The sequence below is a fragment of the Tyto alba genome, unplaced genomic scaffold (genome assembly GCF_018691265.1).
Source record: "Tyto alba isolate M040663 unplaced genomic scaffold, T.alba_DEE_v4.0 Super-Scaffold_7, whole genome shotgun sequence".
Lineage (NCBI taxonomy): Eukaryota > Metazoa > Chordata > Aves > Strigiformes > Tytonidae > Tyto > Tyto alba.
The window spans coordinates 40932174-40946035 of NW_024881328.1; the positions used below are offsets into that span (position 1 = coordinate 40932174).

General features: G+C 48.5%; 1 protein-coding gene across 10 annotated transcripts in view; it reads left to right on the forward strand.

The window, feature by feature from the left end:
• Positions 1 to 12148, forward strand: part of COL6A3 (collagen type VI alpha 3 chain) — a 64048-nt gene extending 51900 nt beyond the window's left edge. For 7 of the 10 annotated variants that reach the window (XM_033010735.2, XM_033010737.2, XM_033010736.2 and 4 more), the window contains 7 exons: positions 8 to 288; positions 1562 to 1822; positions 3625 to 3699; positions 5862 to 6041; positions 6154 to 6207; positions 10884 to 11054; positions 11268 to 12148. In XM_033010735.2, the coding sequence (XP_032866626.2) occupies positions 8 to 288; positions 1562 to 1822; positions 3625 to 3699; positions 5862 to 6041; positions 6154 to 6207; positions 10884 to 11054; positions 11268 to 11308 (1063 nt within the window). In that variant the 3' untranslated portion in view covers positions 11309 to 12148. The remainder of the gene's footprint in view (positions 1 to 7; positions 289 to 1561; positions 1823 to 3624; positions 3700 to 5861; positions 6042 to 6153; positions 6208 to 10883; positions 11055 to 11267) is intronic. The other 3 variants (XM_033010738.2, XM_033010740.2, XM_033010741.2) reach the window with 3 other exon arrangements.
• The last annotated feature ends 1714 nt before the right edge of the window (positions 12149 to 13862 follow it).

Here is a 13862-nt window from a genome sequence, read left to right on the forward strand (position 1 = left end):
TTGACAGGTACGTGGCACCCAATGCGACTGTAGGCCGGACCCTCAGTGCCACCACCACGGTCAGTGCGAGCATCAAGTCTGTGGCAAGCACCAACGCCCGCGCCAGAACCACCACCGCCAGCACCACGGCCCAGACCAGAGCCACTGACCAGACCACGGCCAGCACCGTGGGCCAGGTGAATGCCACGGCGCAGAGCGCGGCAAGCACCGCTGCCCACACCAAAGCCACCGGCCGCACAACCACGAGCACCGCTGCCACCGTGGCCAGCGGCAGGAGAAGACAAGGCGGTACGTGGAAGGCTCTCTCCCCAACATGAGCGGTGCCTCTTGCTTGTCTGTACCACAGAGGGCTGTGGCTTTTCTTCCTCCCCAAGAGGATTAGTCCTATGGGAAATGTCACTAAGAGGCCAAATTCCATGCTTGAGGGAACAAGTTTTTAGGTGCAAAACTGGCAATCTGCCCTGAGGGATTAAGGCTTTGTCAACTTATGCTGAGAATTTTGTGCAAAACCAGGTGGGGGACAGGCTACCTCTAGACAAAACACAAGCAGGACATCTAAACACGGCACAATCTGTCATCTTCAGCCTAGCTCAGCAGTACAGCGACAGAGCACTTCCCTTTCTAGTGTGACCCATTTGCTTTCTAGGTTTTCCTTGCAGCATTACCCCTTGGCTACGTTTTGCTATTTATGGTGATTCATGCAGTGGCATTGTCTGAATTCTCTGTCAGCTAATACAAATAGTTGGTTCAGTTAACTCAGCACTGAATCAGTGTGGAGACCTATTGGGGAATGCTAAAGCTCTTTCATGTGAGCACAGTTCACGTAAAAGGGTTTTCCCATGTGTTTTTGTAAGGAGGTGCAGGCAGCTCTGCATTAGCTGACCAAGTAACAAAGAACACGTGTGGAACCCAGGGATGCTTAACTGTCAATGAATGCATGTCCCCACGTAAATAATTAATAAAAAGCAATAAGTAAAAGCAATCACCTTTTGCAAGGTTAATGCTTTCATCAGCTTGCGAGGAACAAACATTTCTGGGTATTTCTTGCTCCACTGTTGCTCCCAGGCAGCATTTATAAAGGTCTCATCCAATACTCTGCTATATCATGAAAACCTTTCCCTAATAGCTTCTTTGACCCATCTAAAGTTATGTTCAATCTTAAGCAGGCTTTGCTTAAGACGATCTCCAGCAGTTCAGTCAATCCACTGCATCCTAGAGAAGGATCTGACCAGACAAGTTCACAGTTGTTGGGAAAGCTGTGCTGGGAATCACATTTCAAGCTGTGTAAAAAATTGCTATGATTTGATAGATTGCAGCAGATGATTGGAAAATGAATAAACCACTTGGTAAATCATCTAGGCTATGGGGAAAAAAAAAAAAAAAAAAAAAGCAGTGTGCTGGGTTCGGTATTTGAGATAGCAAAGTCACAACCTGGTTTGTATGTGCCGCAACAGGCTGCAGACAAATGTATTTGTTGTGGACTGGGAAGGAGATCATGCAGCACTGAGCCACTTTCCTCTCCAAGTCCTTGCTTAGCGTTTCTTCTGATTTTGCATTGCAGCGAAGACCCACGACATTCAGATCACTGATGTCACCGAGAACAGTGCCAGGCTGCGCTGGGCCAGCCCCGAGCCACACAACGCCTACACCTTTGATATCACCATCACCTTAGCGCATGACCACTCTCTCGTGCAGAAGCAAAACCTGACCGGCACTGAGCATGTCATCCGAGGACTCAGAAGTGGACAGAAATACCTCGTCGTCATTACTGGCTACCAGAAATCCCAACCCAAAGTAACCTACGCAGGGACATTCAGCACAAGTAAGTACCTCTTGGGGAAAACAAACATTTATTTTTTTCATAAAATGGACATAAAAAATGGAAAAACCCACCCATGTAAGGGTCAGGGAATCAGTCGGTACCAATAATCCCAGCCGTGGCAATGCTCAGTTGTGGCATTGCATGTCTGGTGTCCTCCAGACCAGCAGCAGGACCCAGTTATGAAATGCTGCAAATGTGTTTCTTTGGCAAATGCAAGTTGACACTTCAGTGGTGTTAAATTGACACAGATTGTGGGAGAATTAAAGCCAGTCCCAGAGTGGGGTTTGTCTTATTGTGCGTGCAGGAGGCCTTGCACAATGGATCTTGGTGGAGTTCAGCCAGCACTGCTGTAATTAATAATAAGAGTCAGACTGGGTTAACACAGAATAAATTCAGTCCAGCCTGATTGCAAATTAAGCAAGAAAATCTTTTTTTTTCCAATTGTCATTTTCATAGCCACCTATCTGCTTCACATTCTATATTATCAAAAAAAAAAAAAAAAAAAAAAAACAAACCACAAAGAAGAGATTAAACGGAGGATTTAGTCCTTCCAGGACCCAAGCTCCATGTGTACAGATCACATGTAAACCTCACCAAACCCTTTGGCATGGCCAAAACTCACTAAGACACAGCCAATTTTTTTTTATATATAATTTGGTGAAGAGGTGACTTGACTTGGTGGTATGGAGAAGTTTGCGCTGGTCCTGCCAGTGCTGCATCTGGCTGCTTCTGGTGGTTCAGAGCCAGTTTCAGTGCCCACAAAGAGCCTTTCCGTTGGCTTCAGTGGATTTGGATCAGGTCTGAAGTCTCTTACCTTCGCGAGCAATAAATGTGCCCACAAAAATGTTGAGAAAAGACATCAATGTGTAGAAGTAACACTTGCATGTGCTGAGTTGGATCTCTCAATGCACTGGAAAGGCTGCATTTCCCATAGAGTAAATCTCAAATGGGAATGAACTGGGCAGGCAGTGGTGATGCCACTTATGCCCACAAGCTCTGACCTGTACACTGGGTAGCACTGTCCCCTTTACCCACACCCATACCCTCCACTAAAAAAGCAAATCCAACCCTTCCTGTGGTTGCAGCCTCATCCTGACCTCCAGCCCCATGGAAAATGAGCCACAGGATGCCCCGGAAAAGGGGTATGATGCAATATGAACCATGTTCTCCTTCCCATCACAAGGGATTCCTTCCCCTGGTGACAGTCCTCAATAACATAGTTCCTAGAGGGAAGTGAGGCTGTGATGGGAGGACCACGGTCAAGGAGAGGTGTGCCATGCATGGACAGTCCTTGAGGGCTACAGGGGAACAAGAGGAGATGCATCATGGGATATTTGCTCCCCTGGAAATTGCCTTTTTTCCCCTGCCCTCTCTAAGGCCAGAAGAGCAAAGCTAAACTGGCTGCAGCGAGGCCACGTCTGCTCCTCCTGAGCCCTCCAGTTACATGCTGTGGGGTGAGAAGGGGCCATCCAAAGCAGAGTCTCGTGGGGCCTTGGAGACGTTCCTCCACAGTCACCCCCGAGGATGAGCCTGAAGGTGCAGCAGAGTGGCTGGCTGGGGAGAGCAAGGCGAACCCGTCCCCGTGCGGCTGGGCGGTTGTGGATTACTCATCCTGTCAGCTGCCTCCAATAAACATTTCTGAAATGTATGTGCTAGGGTAAACAGATCCAGACCTGACTCCTGCGACTTGTGTGCGTCCCCTGTGCCGGAGCTGGGGCCAGTGAATTTGTTTATGGCTGCTCCGAGGGTGCTGCTGCAGATCCCCCTTCCCCTTGGCTGACCCCACTGCTTCTTCTCCCCAGAGACCCCGGCGCAGCCCAAGGTGTCCCTGGCCAACATGATGCTCAACACCGAGCCGCTGGAAGGGCCTGAGAGTGGTGAGTATGGGTGGTGGTGGGAGCGCTGGGCTGGGGGACTCTGCCAGGACCCCTAGCAAGAGCCTGGATGTTTGTACCAGACTTCCCCTTGCCCATCCTTTCTCAGAGCCCTGCTGGGACCAGAGGATCTGTGAGTCCTTCACTTTACAGAGCCAACAGGTCATGACCTACATGACATCCTTGGCCATGCAGGTCTGAGCCTTGCATTGGGATCTCTGCCCCATGCTGGACCCAAAGCCCCCTGAAATTGTTTGATCATGTTGCTGACTCAAACCAGGTCTTGTTTCCATCACGAGGATGGGAGATGATCCAGGGCCCAAGCGCTGGCCACTCTCCATGAACCGGCTGTGCCCCGTGGCCTCCCTGGCATGTGTAGATGCAGGTGTGGAAGCAGAACCTCACCTGATGCTTGCTCACTACTTCTGTCCCCAGTTGGGCCAAAGAATGGGTCTTGGCTCCTTGGTTTAACACACAGGTCTCAACAAGGTCTTGACCAACAGCCAGGGATTGCAGGGGAGTTACTGTCGAACACTTGCATAAATTTGGCTAATTGGTAACCTCCCTCCAGGCTCACCCATCTGCCCATTCCCTGTTTCTCTGCCACCAGTGGTGTATGTAGTAAACTGCTAAATGAGCAAGCTGTAAGTTCCTACTCCGTTGTCAATCCCGTTAACCTGTGTTAATAACCCATAATCACTGTAGCTGTCATCTCATGGCTTTTGTTGACATCAAGCTCATTATATCGGCGCTATTACACTCAATGTTACTGTAAGTGCCAGGCAGCAACTCTTCCTCCAAGGGTCTGGCAGGGCTCTCAGCCTTCATAAAGCTGCACAGCCCTGTCGCAGGCACCAACAGCGAGTCTGGCATCCAAAACTCATCCCTGAACCATCACTCTCGTGTTTTTGCCTTTAAGCACTTTGCTTGCACTGTGGCTCATTTTCTTCCCGAGGTGATTTGAGAGCACGGGGAGCTGCTGCTGCTTCTGCCGCCGCTCGGCGCGTTGGGCCAAAAAAGCGTTGCAGAGCTGCTGTTGGGGTCTGGCTGCTGGCGTTGGAAGGGGTGAGCCTGGCCCTCCTGCCTGGCTGGTGGCACCACCAGAGCTTCCTTCAGCAGAGGGGCCAAGGCCTTGTGCCAGGCAGGGACCATCTAATTTCTGCCTTGCTGCATGTCCCACCCTTCCCATGCGTTCCCACTCATTTGGTCCCTCCCCCTGGCACTGACAACCCTTCTCCAAGCCTCCCACCTGGCTTGTCCCCACCAGGTGACACACGCCACCTCCCTTGGCTTTGTTTAACCCCTTGTGTGCCAGCCCGTATAAGCTTCTGTGGGTCTGCCCAAAGGAAAATGGATGTGCTGCGTGCTCACTCTGCGCTTCAACGCAGACCTCTCAATCTCAGCTCCTCTTGTTGACCCACTTGCAGCAAACATCTCTGCCCGAGGATTTATGGCGGCCGGCAATCTGGGGGAAACATTCCCTGAGGATGTTTTTTCAAGCTTTTTCTGAAGTTTTTTCAACAGGCTAAAGACATTGAACAGGACAAGGGATTTGGGATGGGTTGTTTAGCCGAGTCTTCTCTAGTTCTCTATGGAATGGGAGGCTTCCATGCGTAAATCTTCCAATGGACCTCAGAGGAAGCCCCACATTCTGCCCTCCTTATTGAGGCAAAGCATCTGCTAGCATGGATAGCTTATCTTTGCTAGTAAAAACTTTGAGATGTGGACCTAAATTATCATTTCTGGGCAGGAAGGGAACATATGTTTAAATCCTCATCAAGCCTTAAAGTTTACCACGTGTGGCTTGCCTTTAGAGATAAAAAAAACCACACTTAAGGATTGAAACTTCCTGCCAAGAGAAATTGCTTTGAAAATAGACGGTGGGAGTTGTATGAGGGCCCAATCCTGTGTGCACCAGCAGGGAGTAAGGGGCTTCCACCACCTTGGTCCAGGGACTTGGGGCTTGGATGCACAATGAAACCAAGAGTGGGGAGAGGTAAGCTGGAGGCTGGGGAAGGTTTGCATTCAGCGAGAGAAATCACAAGACAGGGAAATGCCACCAGTCCTGTACCGGGCTTTTTTGCTTTGTTTCTTTTCAATCTCTTTGCTTTTTCAGCTTTTAACCCTTTCAGAGTCACTTAACCTTTGCACCTTTTGAAATGCAGATTGGCCAGACCCTTGCTTGCTGGACTTTGACATGGGCATGCAGTGTAAGGACTATCAGATTGTGTGGTTCTTTGACTACAAAACCAAGATCTGCAGCCAGGGTTGGTATGGTGGCTGTGGTGGTAATGCCAATAGATTTGAGGCCGAAGCTGAGTGCCTTAGCAAATGCTTAAAAACATGTAAGTACCACATGGGGATCGATCCTTTTGTATTTTATCACATTGTCAAATAATGTTTGGATCAGAGAGAAAGAATCGTTTAAAATCCAAACCCACACACTTTTTCCTCCAGCAGCAGTCGAGAAAGCCATGCAGCAGCCACCCCTTGAGAAAAGACTATCATCAGGTAACATCGCCCCAAAAAATAGTAGTCACAAACCAATGCAAATCCATTAATTCACCTTGATCATTTCATAGCATGCATCCAAGCTTGTCCAATACAAGATCACCAGTAGTATTGACTCGGTTTTCATTTGCTCCTTGACATGACCATTCTCTACCATCCGCTTTGCATGAGCAAGTCACCTTGCATGCGTGTTGTTGCATCAGGACACGTTGTGTTTGCATGACCTGAGTGCAAACCACAGCTACAGGGCAAAATCACACGCTGGATTTCATGAAAAGCGTGGGGTTGCTTAACTGGAGCGCAGCATGGTCCCGAAGCAGTTCCTGTAGTCCCTGCGTGACTAGCCAATGCCACCCATCAGCAGTGCGCCTTCGCTGAGATGCAAAGAATTGCAAACATTTCACTGCCTGTAACCGAAACACTGGATGGGAAATTACTCCATGGGGCTTGGGACTTGTATGCAGATGTTCTCCTTTTGCACCAAAAGATAAAAAAACAAAGTTGAGGGAGGAGCCCACAGGAAAAGGGCAATGACCGCCTCGCCTCAAGTAGTTTCTGAGATTCAAGGGGTTGTGTTTGCAAACCTCTTCAAGAGCTGGGAAGGAAGTAAGGACTTGCAATCGCCTCTGTTGGTTCAGCAAGGGATTGGGATGGGAGCCTGACCCCAGCAAAGCCTTGCTACCATAGCAGCTTATCCCTTCCAGTGGTGTTTCAGGGCCCTATGCCCTAGGAAACCTAGCAAGGTTTAGGACCTAATGGCAGGGCTTTAGTCCTCGCAGGGGCATGACAGGGTCTGGAAAGGCAAATTAAAGACCCCTCCCACCCATTTGATTTTCTTGGGTGTATTTTAGGCTCCCTAAATCAGACTTGGGAATTTTTGTCACTGGCAGCGATGCAGCCCGGGTCCAGCTGTGAGTGCAGAAACATGCAGGCAAGCGAGGAGGAGGCCACCACCAGCCACGGAGATGCCTGGGACAGAAGCTGCTTGCAAAAGGACATTGCAAGCAGTTTCTGGGCTGCCAACAGACATCATGGACAAAGGTCCATTGGCTGCAGTTTCAGGACTTTTCAGCCAGAGGAAGCAGCCTATGGCTTGTGCAAAAACCTCTATCTTCAATGTAGAGCAGGATTTCATCCTCACAGAGCAGGGAAGCCTCCCTGATGTGTTTTTCTCCAGAGGGCACGTGTTTCTGCTAGCCTCATCCCATAGACCAGCCCCTTCTGATCATCATCACATGCCTTGATGGTGTTTCCAGCAACTGTTGTTCAGGCTAAAGTGATATTTCATGAACTTGGCGCCGTCCTGCCCTGGGCAGATAGTCAAGAAAAGCAATTGAGGGGCCCTGGAGGGACGCTCGTGTCTCTGCCCACCCCACTCTCTTCACCACTTTATTCTCTTTTCATTTTCTGCAAAACCAGAGCTTGAATCCACCGTGGAAAAACAGACACACAAGTTCACGTGCAGCTCAGCTTTTAAAATGCTGGGTGTTGGGTCGGGCTCTCCGTTCAGCTCGTACCAGGTACTGAAGCCAGGTGCAACACTGAGAAATGAGCTGGTCTCCCAAACCTTAGGGCTCTTTGGGTGCAAAAAAGTGCACCAGACCCACCTCCCATTTGAAGCCTTTTGAATGTTGTGATAATCTTTAATTATTGATTATATATATATATATATATTTAGCCATGACAAAATTAACTCTAAGTGCAACTGAGGAGCCCAAGCCCATTTTTCTCCACAGGATGAATTAAAACCCTGCCTTCTGGTGGCTGTCCCCATCCTTTGAGCTCAAAACACATTTGAGCTCCCTAGTTCTTGTTCTCCATCAATTCTTTGAATTTTTTTTTATAAGATTTTCTTTCATTTATTGTGTTTTGGGCTTGGGTTTTTTGGTAGGGAGGAAGGTTTTGGTTAAAATGCCATCCAGTGGCTCAGCTGGAGGAGTTACTAGGTGGTGTTTGATGCCGCTCTGAAACCAGAGTGGCACAAGCCCACATGGGGCGAATATTAGGGCAGGAAAACTGAAGATTATAATTCCAATGAATTTTCAGCAGCTTTCCTGAAGCCAGATCTGCCTCTAAAGCTGTGGTTTAATTTCCCTGTGCTTCTGCTGATCCTGAAGGCTACTTCCACTCTCAAAGGGGATGAAGTAGGGGCAAAGCTGGGCTGCCTAGACCCCATGCTGTAAAGAAAAATTGTATTATACCTCCCATCAGCTGAATGTTTTGATTGCTGGTTGGATTCCCAAAAGGGTGTGCAGGATTTGGGGTAGAGTCGTTCTTGTATTCACATCTGCTGGCTTTCAGTGTTTTGGAAGTCAGGGAAGAAGGGAGATGGACTTTGAAGAAAAAAAATATCTGAATATGAAAAGGCAAAGAGTCTGCCAAAGACACAGGGAAGCTTTTGGCTGTAGGAGCCCAAAAGAAAAGCTGAATTGGAAGCTCGCTATTGATTTCAAGTTCCAAGGAAAAATGGAGATTAAAAAAAATCCTGCTTCAAAAAGCTGCATTTAGAACAGGACAACGGGCAGGAACGTCCCTTCAGACACGTCTCCTCTCCCAGAAAGGACATATTCCCAGCTCCTCCGATCTAAACAGTCAGCCCACTGCTCAGACCTACCACCCCATCTCCATCACGCCCGCGGCACGGACCGCTTGAGCCTGACCCCTTTGACCACAGCGGTGTTCCGGCAGCGATCTGCTCAGCCGCTCGCCACGGGGAGCAGACGGAAGCGGGCAAAACCCGCGGTTAAAATGAGCGGGCAGAAAGGGTTTAGACGTTTGGCAGGGTCTTACCCAGAAGCACAGCTGTGGCTGGGGCGCAAGGTCCGTGTCGCTGGCCTGGGCATTTCCGTGTTAATCCCGGGAGCATCCGGCCTCGCTGCAGCGTTCCTGGGCTCTGGGCAGCCGCCAGCACCAGCCGCAATTTCCTTTAATCTAAACCTGCCGCCGGGGCTTTCTTAATCCCTGGGGTCCGCTGCCAAGACCTACTTTCTAGTCGGGATTTTAGGGATAATCTTCTGCGCCCTTCTTCCCGTGAAAACTTTAGAAGGGTTTAGTATGCTTTTGCTTTCATCAGTCCCCAAAGAAACTTGCTGGCAAACGCAACTTTTTATATATTCACCCTCTATCTATATATTCTTTCCTCTATTCATTCCTTGGTATGTTGGGGCTGTGTTTCTGGTAGAACTGAGACCTGGTAAGATCTCTCAGCCCCTTGCAATTAGTGGCCAATTAATTGTTTTACTTATTGCTTGGGACAGGCAGAATCATAGAACAGTGAACATAAAATTATTTTTACCAGCATTGAGCTCTCGATCTCATAAAACCCTGCCGTCACATGAGTGGTCTGAGGATCACAGCTAGTTCAGGCACCTTTGCTGTTACCAAAGAGCTATTTCTGGGGGCCCTGTGTCATTACAAGGGGACTGCAGGAGGCTTGGGGCTGTTAACCACCATTTCAGACAAGTCCTTTAAGTGGCTTGGTTTCTGGCACCTAGTTTACAAAAGGCATGATTCTAAAACGAGATTATCAGAAGGAAACTTCAAGACCTGAATTTCCCCAGCAGTCATTGCCTGTGTACTCTGTATGCATTGATTTAACTTTGCTTTAAAAAAAAAAAAAAAAAAAAAAAAAAAAAAGAAGGTAAAGGACTTTCTTTGTTTGTTTGTTTTCTTAATTAAAAAAGTGGTCCTGGTTGCAAATACCACTCTAGTGAGAGGAACTGCACACTTTGTCTATCTGACTCACCCTCACCCCCATTCGTTTTTCTGTGGTGGCTGTTTTACTGATTTACTTGTTTGACTGATGTCTTATGATTTTTACTCATGCCCAAGGCTGGACACCAGCATCTTGAAGCCATACTGCTGATAAGTGGCAGCAATGAGCACGATATCAGAAATTCTTGGGGTCGGCCTGACTTGGGGCTACAGTAACAAGGCTTTCCCAGGACAAGGTGTGACGGCTGACGGTTACGCTGGGCAGAGCAGTGGTGGCACGAGCTGCTTCTGCGTCCCTGCGTGCAAGGGATGCCTTGTTTGTGACTTGACAGTAAATTAGTGGCTAATGTAAGACCTTTCTTTATTTTAAAAAATTGATTTGACAATTTCATTTCCACACATCCAAGTACTTTGTTATTTTTATATACATATATTTATATATATATATATCCCAGCAAGGGGCGTAGGATGCCACAGGGCAGTGTGTGTGGTAGGTCCAGGAGCATCTTTACATAGAAGATTCCTCTTTTCAAGGGAAGACAGTATTTTTAATGAGAAAACGATGGTGCCAATACTTTTTTGCTTGCAGCCCAGCCAGTCCTCTCCCAGTTCTGAGAGCTGCCAACTCATTTCCTGCAAATTCAGGGGGGTTTGCAGACAACTGCTCCTGTGCGACACTCATCCTCCATCTCAGCATCGCTCTGCGGATGCATGACAGCAACACGGCTGAGGGCTTGTGGATCAGGGCTGGTGACCTCCAAAAGAAGACCTTCTCTTTGCAAACTAAGAGATGGGATTTAGTCACAGGAGACGTGCAAAGGCTATGCTATGGTTGCCCTTCCTCAGCTTGCATGCCAGCCCTGCTCGCCGGCATTTCTCTGCCATGCAAACACATTCAGAGAGGCTGCATTTCACCCACGAGTGTTATTGCTGACTCTTCTTGCTCCTGCTTTTACCTGCAGTCACAGATATTTGCCGGCTGCAGAAAGACGAGGGGACCTGCAGGAACTTTGTGCTGAAATGGTACTACGACCCCGCAACCAAGAGCTGCGCCCGGTTCTGGTACGGCGGCTGTGGAGGCAACGAGAACAGATTTAACACGCAAAAAGAATGTGAAAAAGTTTGTGTCCCTGGTAAGCAGCATACGCGTGGCTGTTGAGGGGGCCAGCCAGGTCCCTGGCATTTCCAGTCCAGTCCATGGCTCTAGTGATCCTGCTCGTGGTTGTCTGGGCTCCATAGCAAGTCCTGCCAAGGAACCCCATTTATCCTCCTTCTGTATCCTGCCCAGCTTTCCGTGTGGGCAATAACCTCATTCATTTTTCTCTTTCTCCATCAAACCTTTTCAGGTAACATCATCCCTGGCGTGGTGACGACGATAGGAACATAGAGCCAGCGACCTGTCAACACATACCTCTGAGACAGTCAGGAGCATCAGCCATTGCCACCTTTACCCCTATAGAAGCTAAGGGTATAGACTACCTTGCACTGTACTATTTCATGCTTTCAACTTCCAAGCAAACCTTGAAGAAAGTGTTTTGCTGCATGACCTATCAATATGGTGCTAAACTGTTTGTGGACTGAGTGCTACGTGTGTCCAGGTTATATTGTATAGCTTCAACATTACCAAATATTTACCTAATTGCAGATTGTTATTGTCTCTCAACACGTCTCTAAATTACCCTTTCTTTCTGATTCTGGGAGTTTGCCTATCTAAGGCACCGTAAAAATGAGACAAAAAAAAAAAAAAAATTCACTGCAACTGTTACATGCTTGCTTTTATCATTTTCATAACTGAGCATAACTTTACAGGGGAAGCCTTCGTGTAAGAGAGTATCTAATTCTGATAAACAAGTGGTTCAATTTTTCATTCTTCCTTTTTATTTTTTTTTTTTATTTTTTTCTCCTTTTGCTGGATTAGATTTCAAACTAGATCTCTTGTATGCATTTGTAACATATGTGGCCAACTGAACTAGCAAGGAAAAGGAAGCACGGTTTCCCAATGCAAATGCACTGCTGGGACCAAGGCCTCAGTTAACAAATTTTTAAATTGTGGTGTAGGATGCCTCTGGCATTCTTCTGATGTTGTATGTTTTATAAAATGCAAAGCAAAGCAATTTGGGCAGGGGGGGCGGTGGGTGGGAGGGGGATTTTATTTTTATTGTGGAATCTGTGTCAGGAAGTCTATACAAAGAACTTTTAAATAAAGTCTAATGGAGGTTTTGAGAAACTCGTGACTTTGTCTTTGTAAAAGCCATGGTGGGCATCAGTGGAGTCATTTTCCAGGGTCTGGAAACCATTTGTTTGGAGGGAAATTCCGGTGGTCCTTAAAGGGAGGATGGATGCCGTATGGATATTTGGGGGGAGGTCACTGAGGTGCTGCTGGTAACCTGGAATTTTCCAGCTTGGAAAAAGATAGAAACCAAGATGTCTTGGTTGTGAAAGCTCTGTCCTGGAGGAACTTAAACTCAGCTGAACCTGGCCTCAGCTGGCCCTGACTGGAGCAGGGTGTTGGCCCAGAGGCATCTGGAGATCTCTTCCAACCTGCATGTCTCTGCTGTCCATAGACATGATGATCTTTACCCCAGGGTATTCCTGTCCTTATCCGATCCCAACCAAAGCACGTTTTCCTGCCCCTCCAGAAAGTCCCTCTAAAATCATGAGGCAGATGAACTTGACCCCCTCTCTAGAGTATGGGGCTGAGGTCCTAAATGTCCCCAAACTTCAGTTGTGGTCTGCAGGTGGGGGTTGATAACACCTCCCATAGCCCAGTGGAGGTGCTGAAAAGGAAGACATGAGCCTTGCAGGCACACTCCATGGACGGGGCAGCTGAATGCCAAAACCAGAGCAGGTCCACAGGGGAGAGGGTATTTACTCCCGGAGAACAGAGCTGCATTGGTTAAATCTTGGAAAGGAGGCCAAGGTTACCATTTAGGGCTTATCCAGTATCTTCCTCCATGGGTCGGGGTGGGACTGTCACAAGGAGAAGGTCACCTGGTGCTCACCTGCCCCACACTTTGTGGTACCACTTTCTAAAGCAACTCAGGTGGGTCTTCAAGGACCATGGATATGAGACATGCGCCATGCGTTGTACGTGATGCCTTTGAAAGCAGCCCTCTCAACGGGATGATTCACCTTCCATAACACCATTTACAAGACTAAATTAAGCTGGCCAGACACCTCAGGTTCCCTGTTCAACGCTGCACACAATCCACAGGGGTCCAAGAGCCTCACCTTGACTCATCCAGGTGAGTAGGGCTGCAGATTCGTCATGGCACAGGGCGAGCGAAGGACTGCTCTGGGTTTTGTCCCTGTGGACATTTACATTTTGAGTTGTCCCAGCTTTTACACCATTCCTGACACACGGAGCAGCCCAGATCCCAACATTTCCCATCAGTACCAAGCCACTTGCGCAGGGCTCGGGGACGGCAGGGACGCTGCTTGACCGGGGATGAGCAGAGCCCTGGCAGCTGCGCTCGGGAAGCTGTGCTGTTTATTTGGCACCCTCTCGGAGCACATCACAAGGGCTTCATTAAAAAAAAAAAAAAAAGGGGGAATGGATGACCCTTTTTTATTTATTATTATAATTGGCTTTTGCAACGGCTGCACCAAGCTGTGGCCGCTCCGGAGGACAGAGCATCCCGCCCAGCATTTTGCTGTGCACAGGGGCATGTTGTAATCTCCCTTTTTTGCTCTCATGGAGTAAAAAAGTTGCAGCTAGGTTAAAGCGACCCCCAAATCACCCTTCCTTCTGGCCTCCCACCCCTCTGGAGCACAGGGAAAGTTTCTCCCAATGCCAGTGCCGCCTCCGTTTCCCGGGAAAGCTGCTTTCAGTGGACCGTGCAGTGCTCCGGGATGCGAAGGCGCAGCCTTGGCTTTCACAGCATGCCAGGAGGAGCAGGAGGTTTGGGAAGGGCCACCCCCCCCCCCCCCATCCCCTCCCA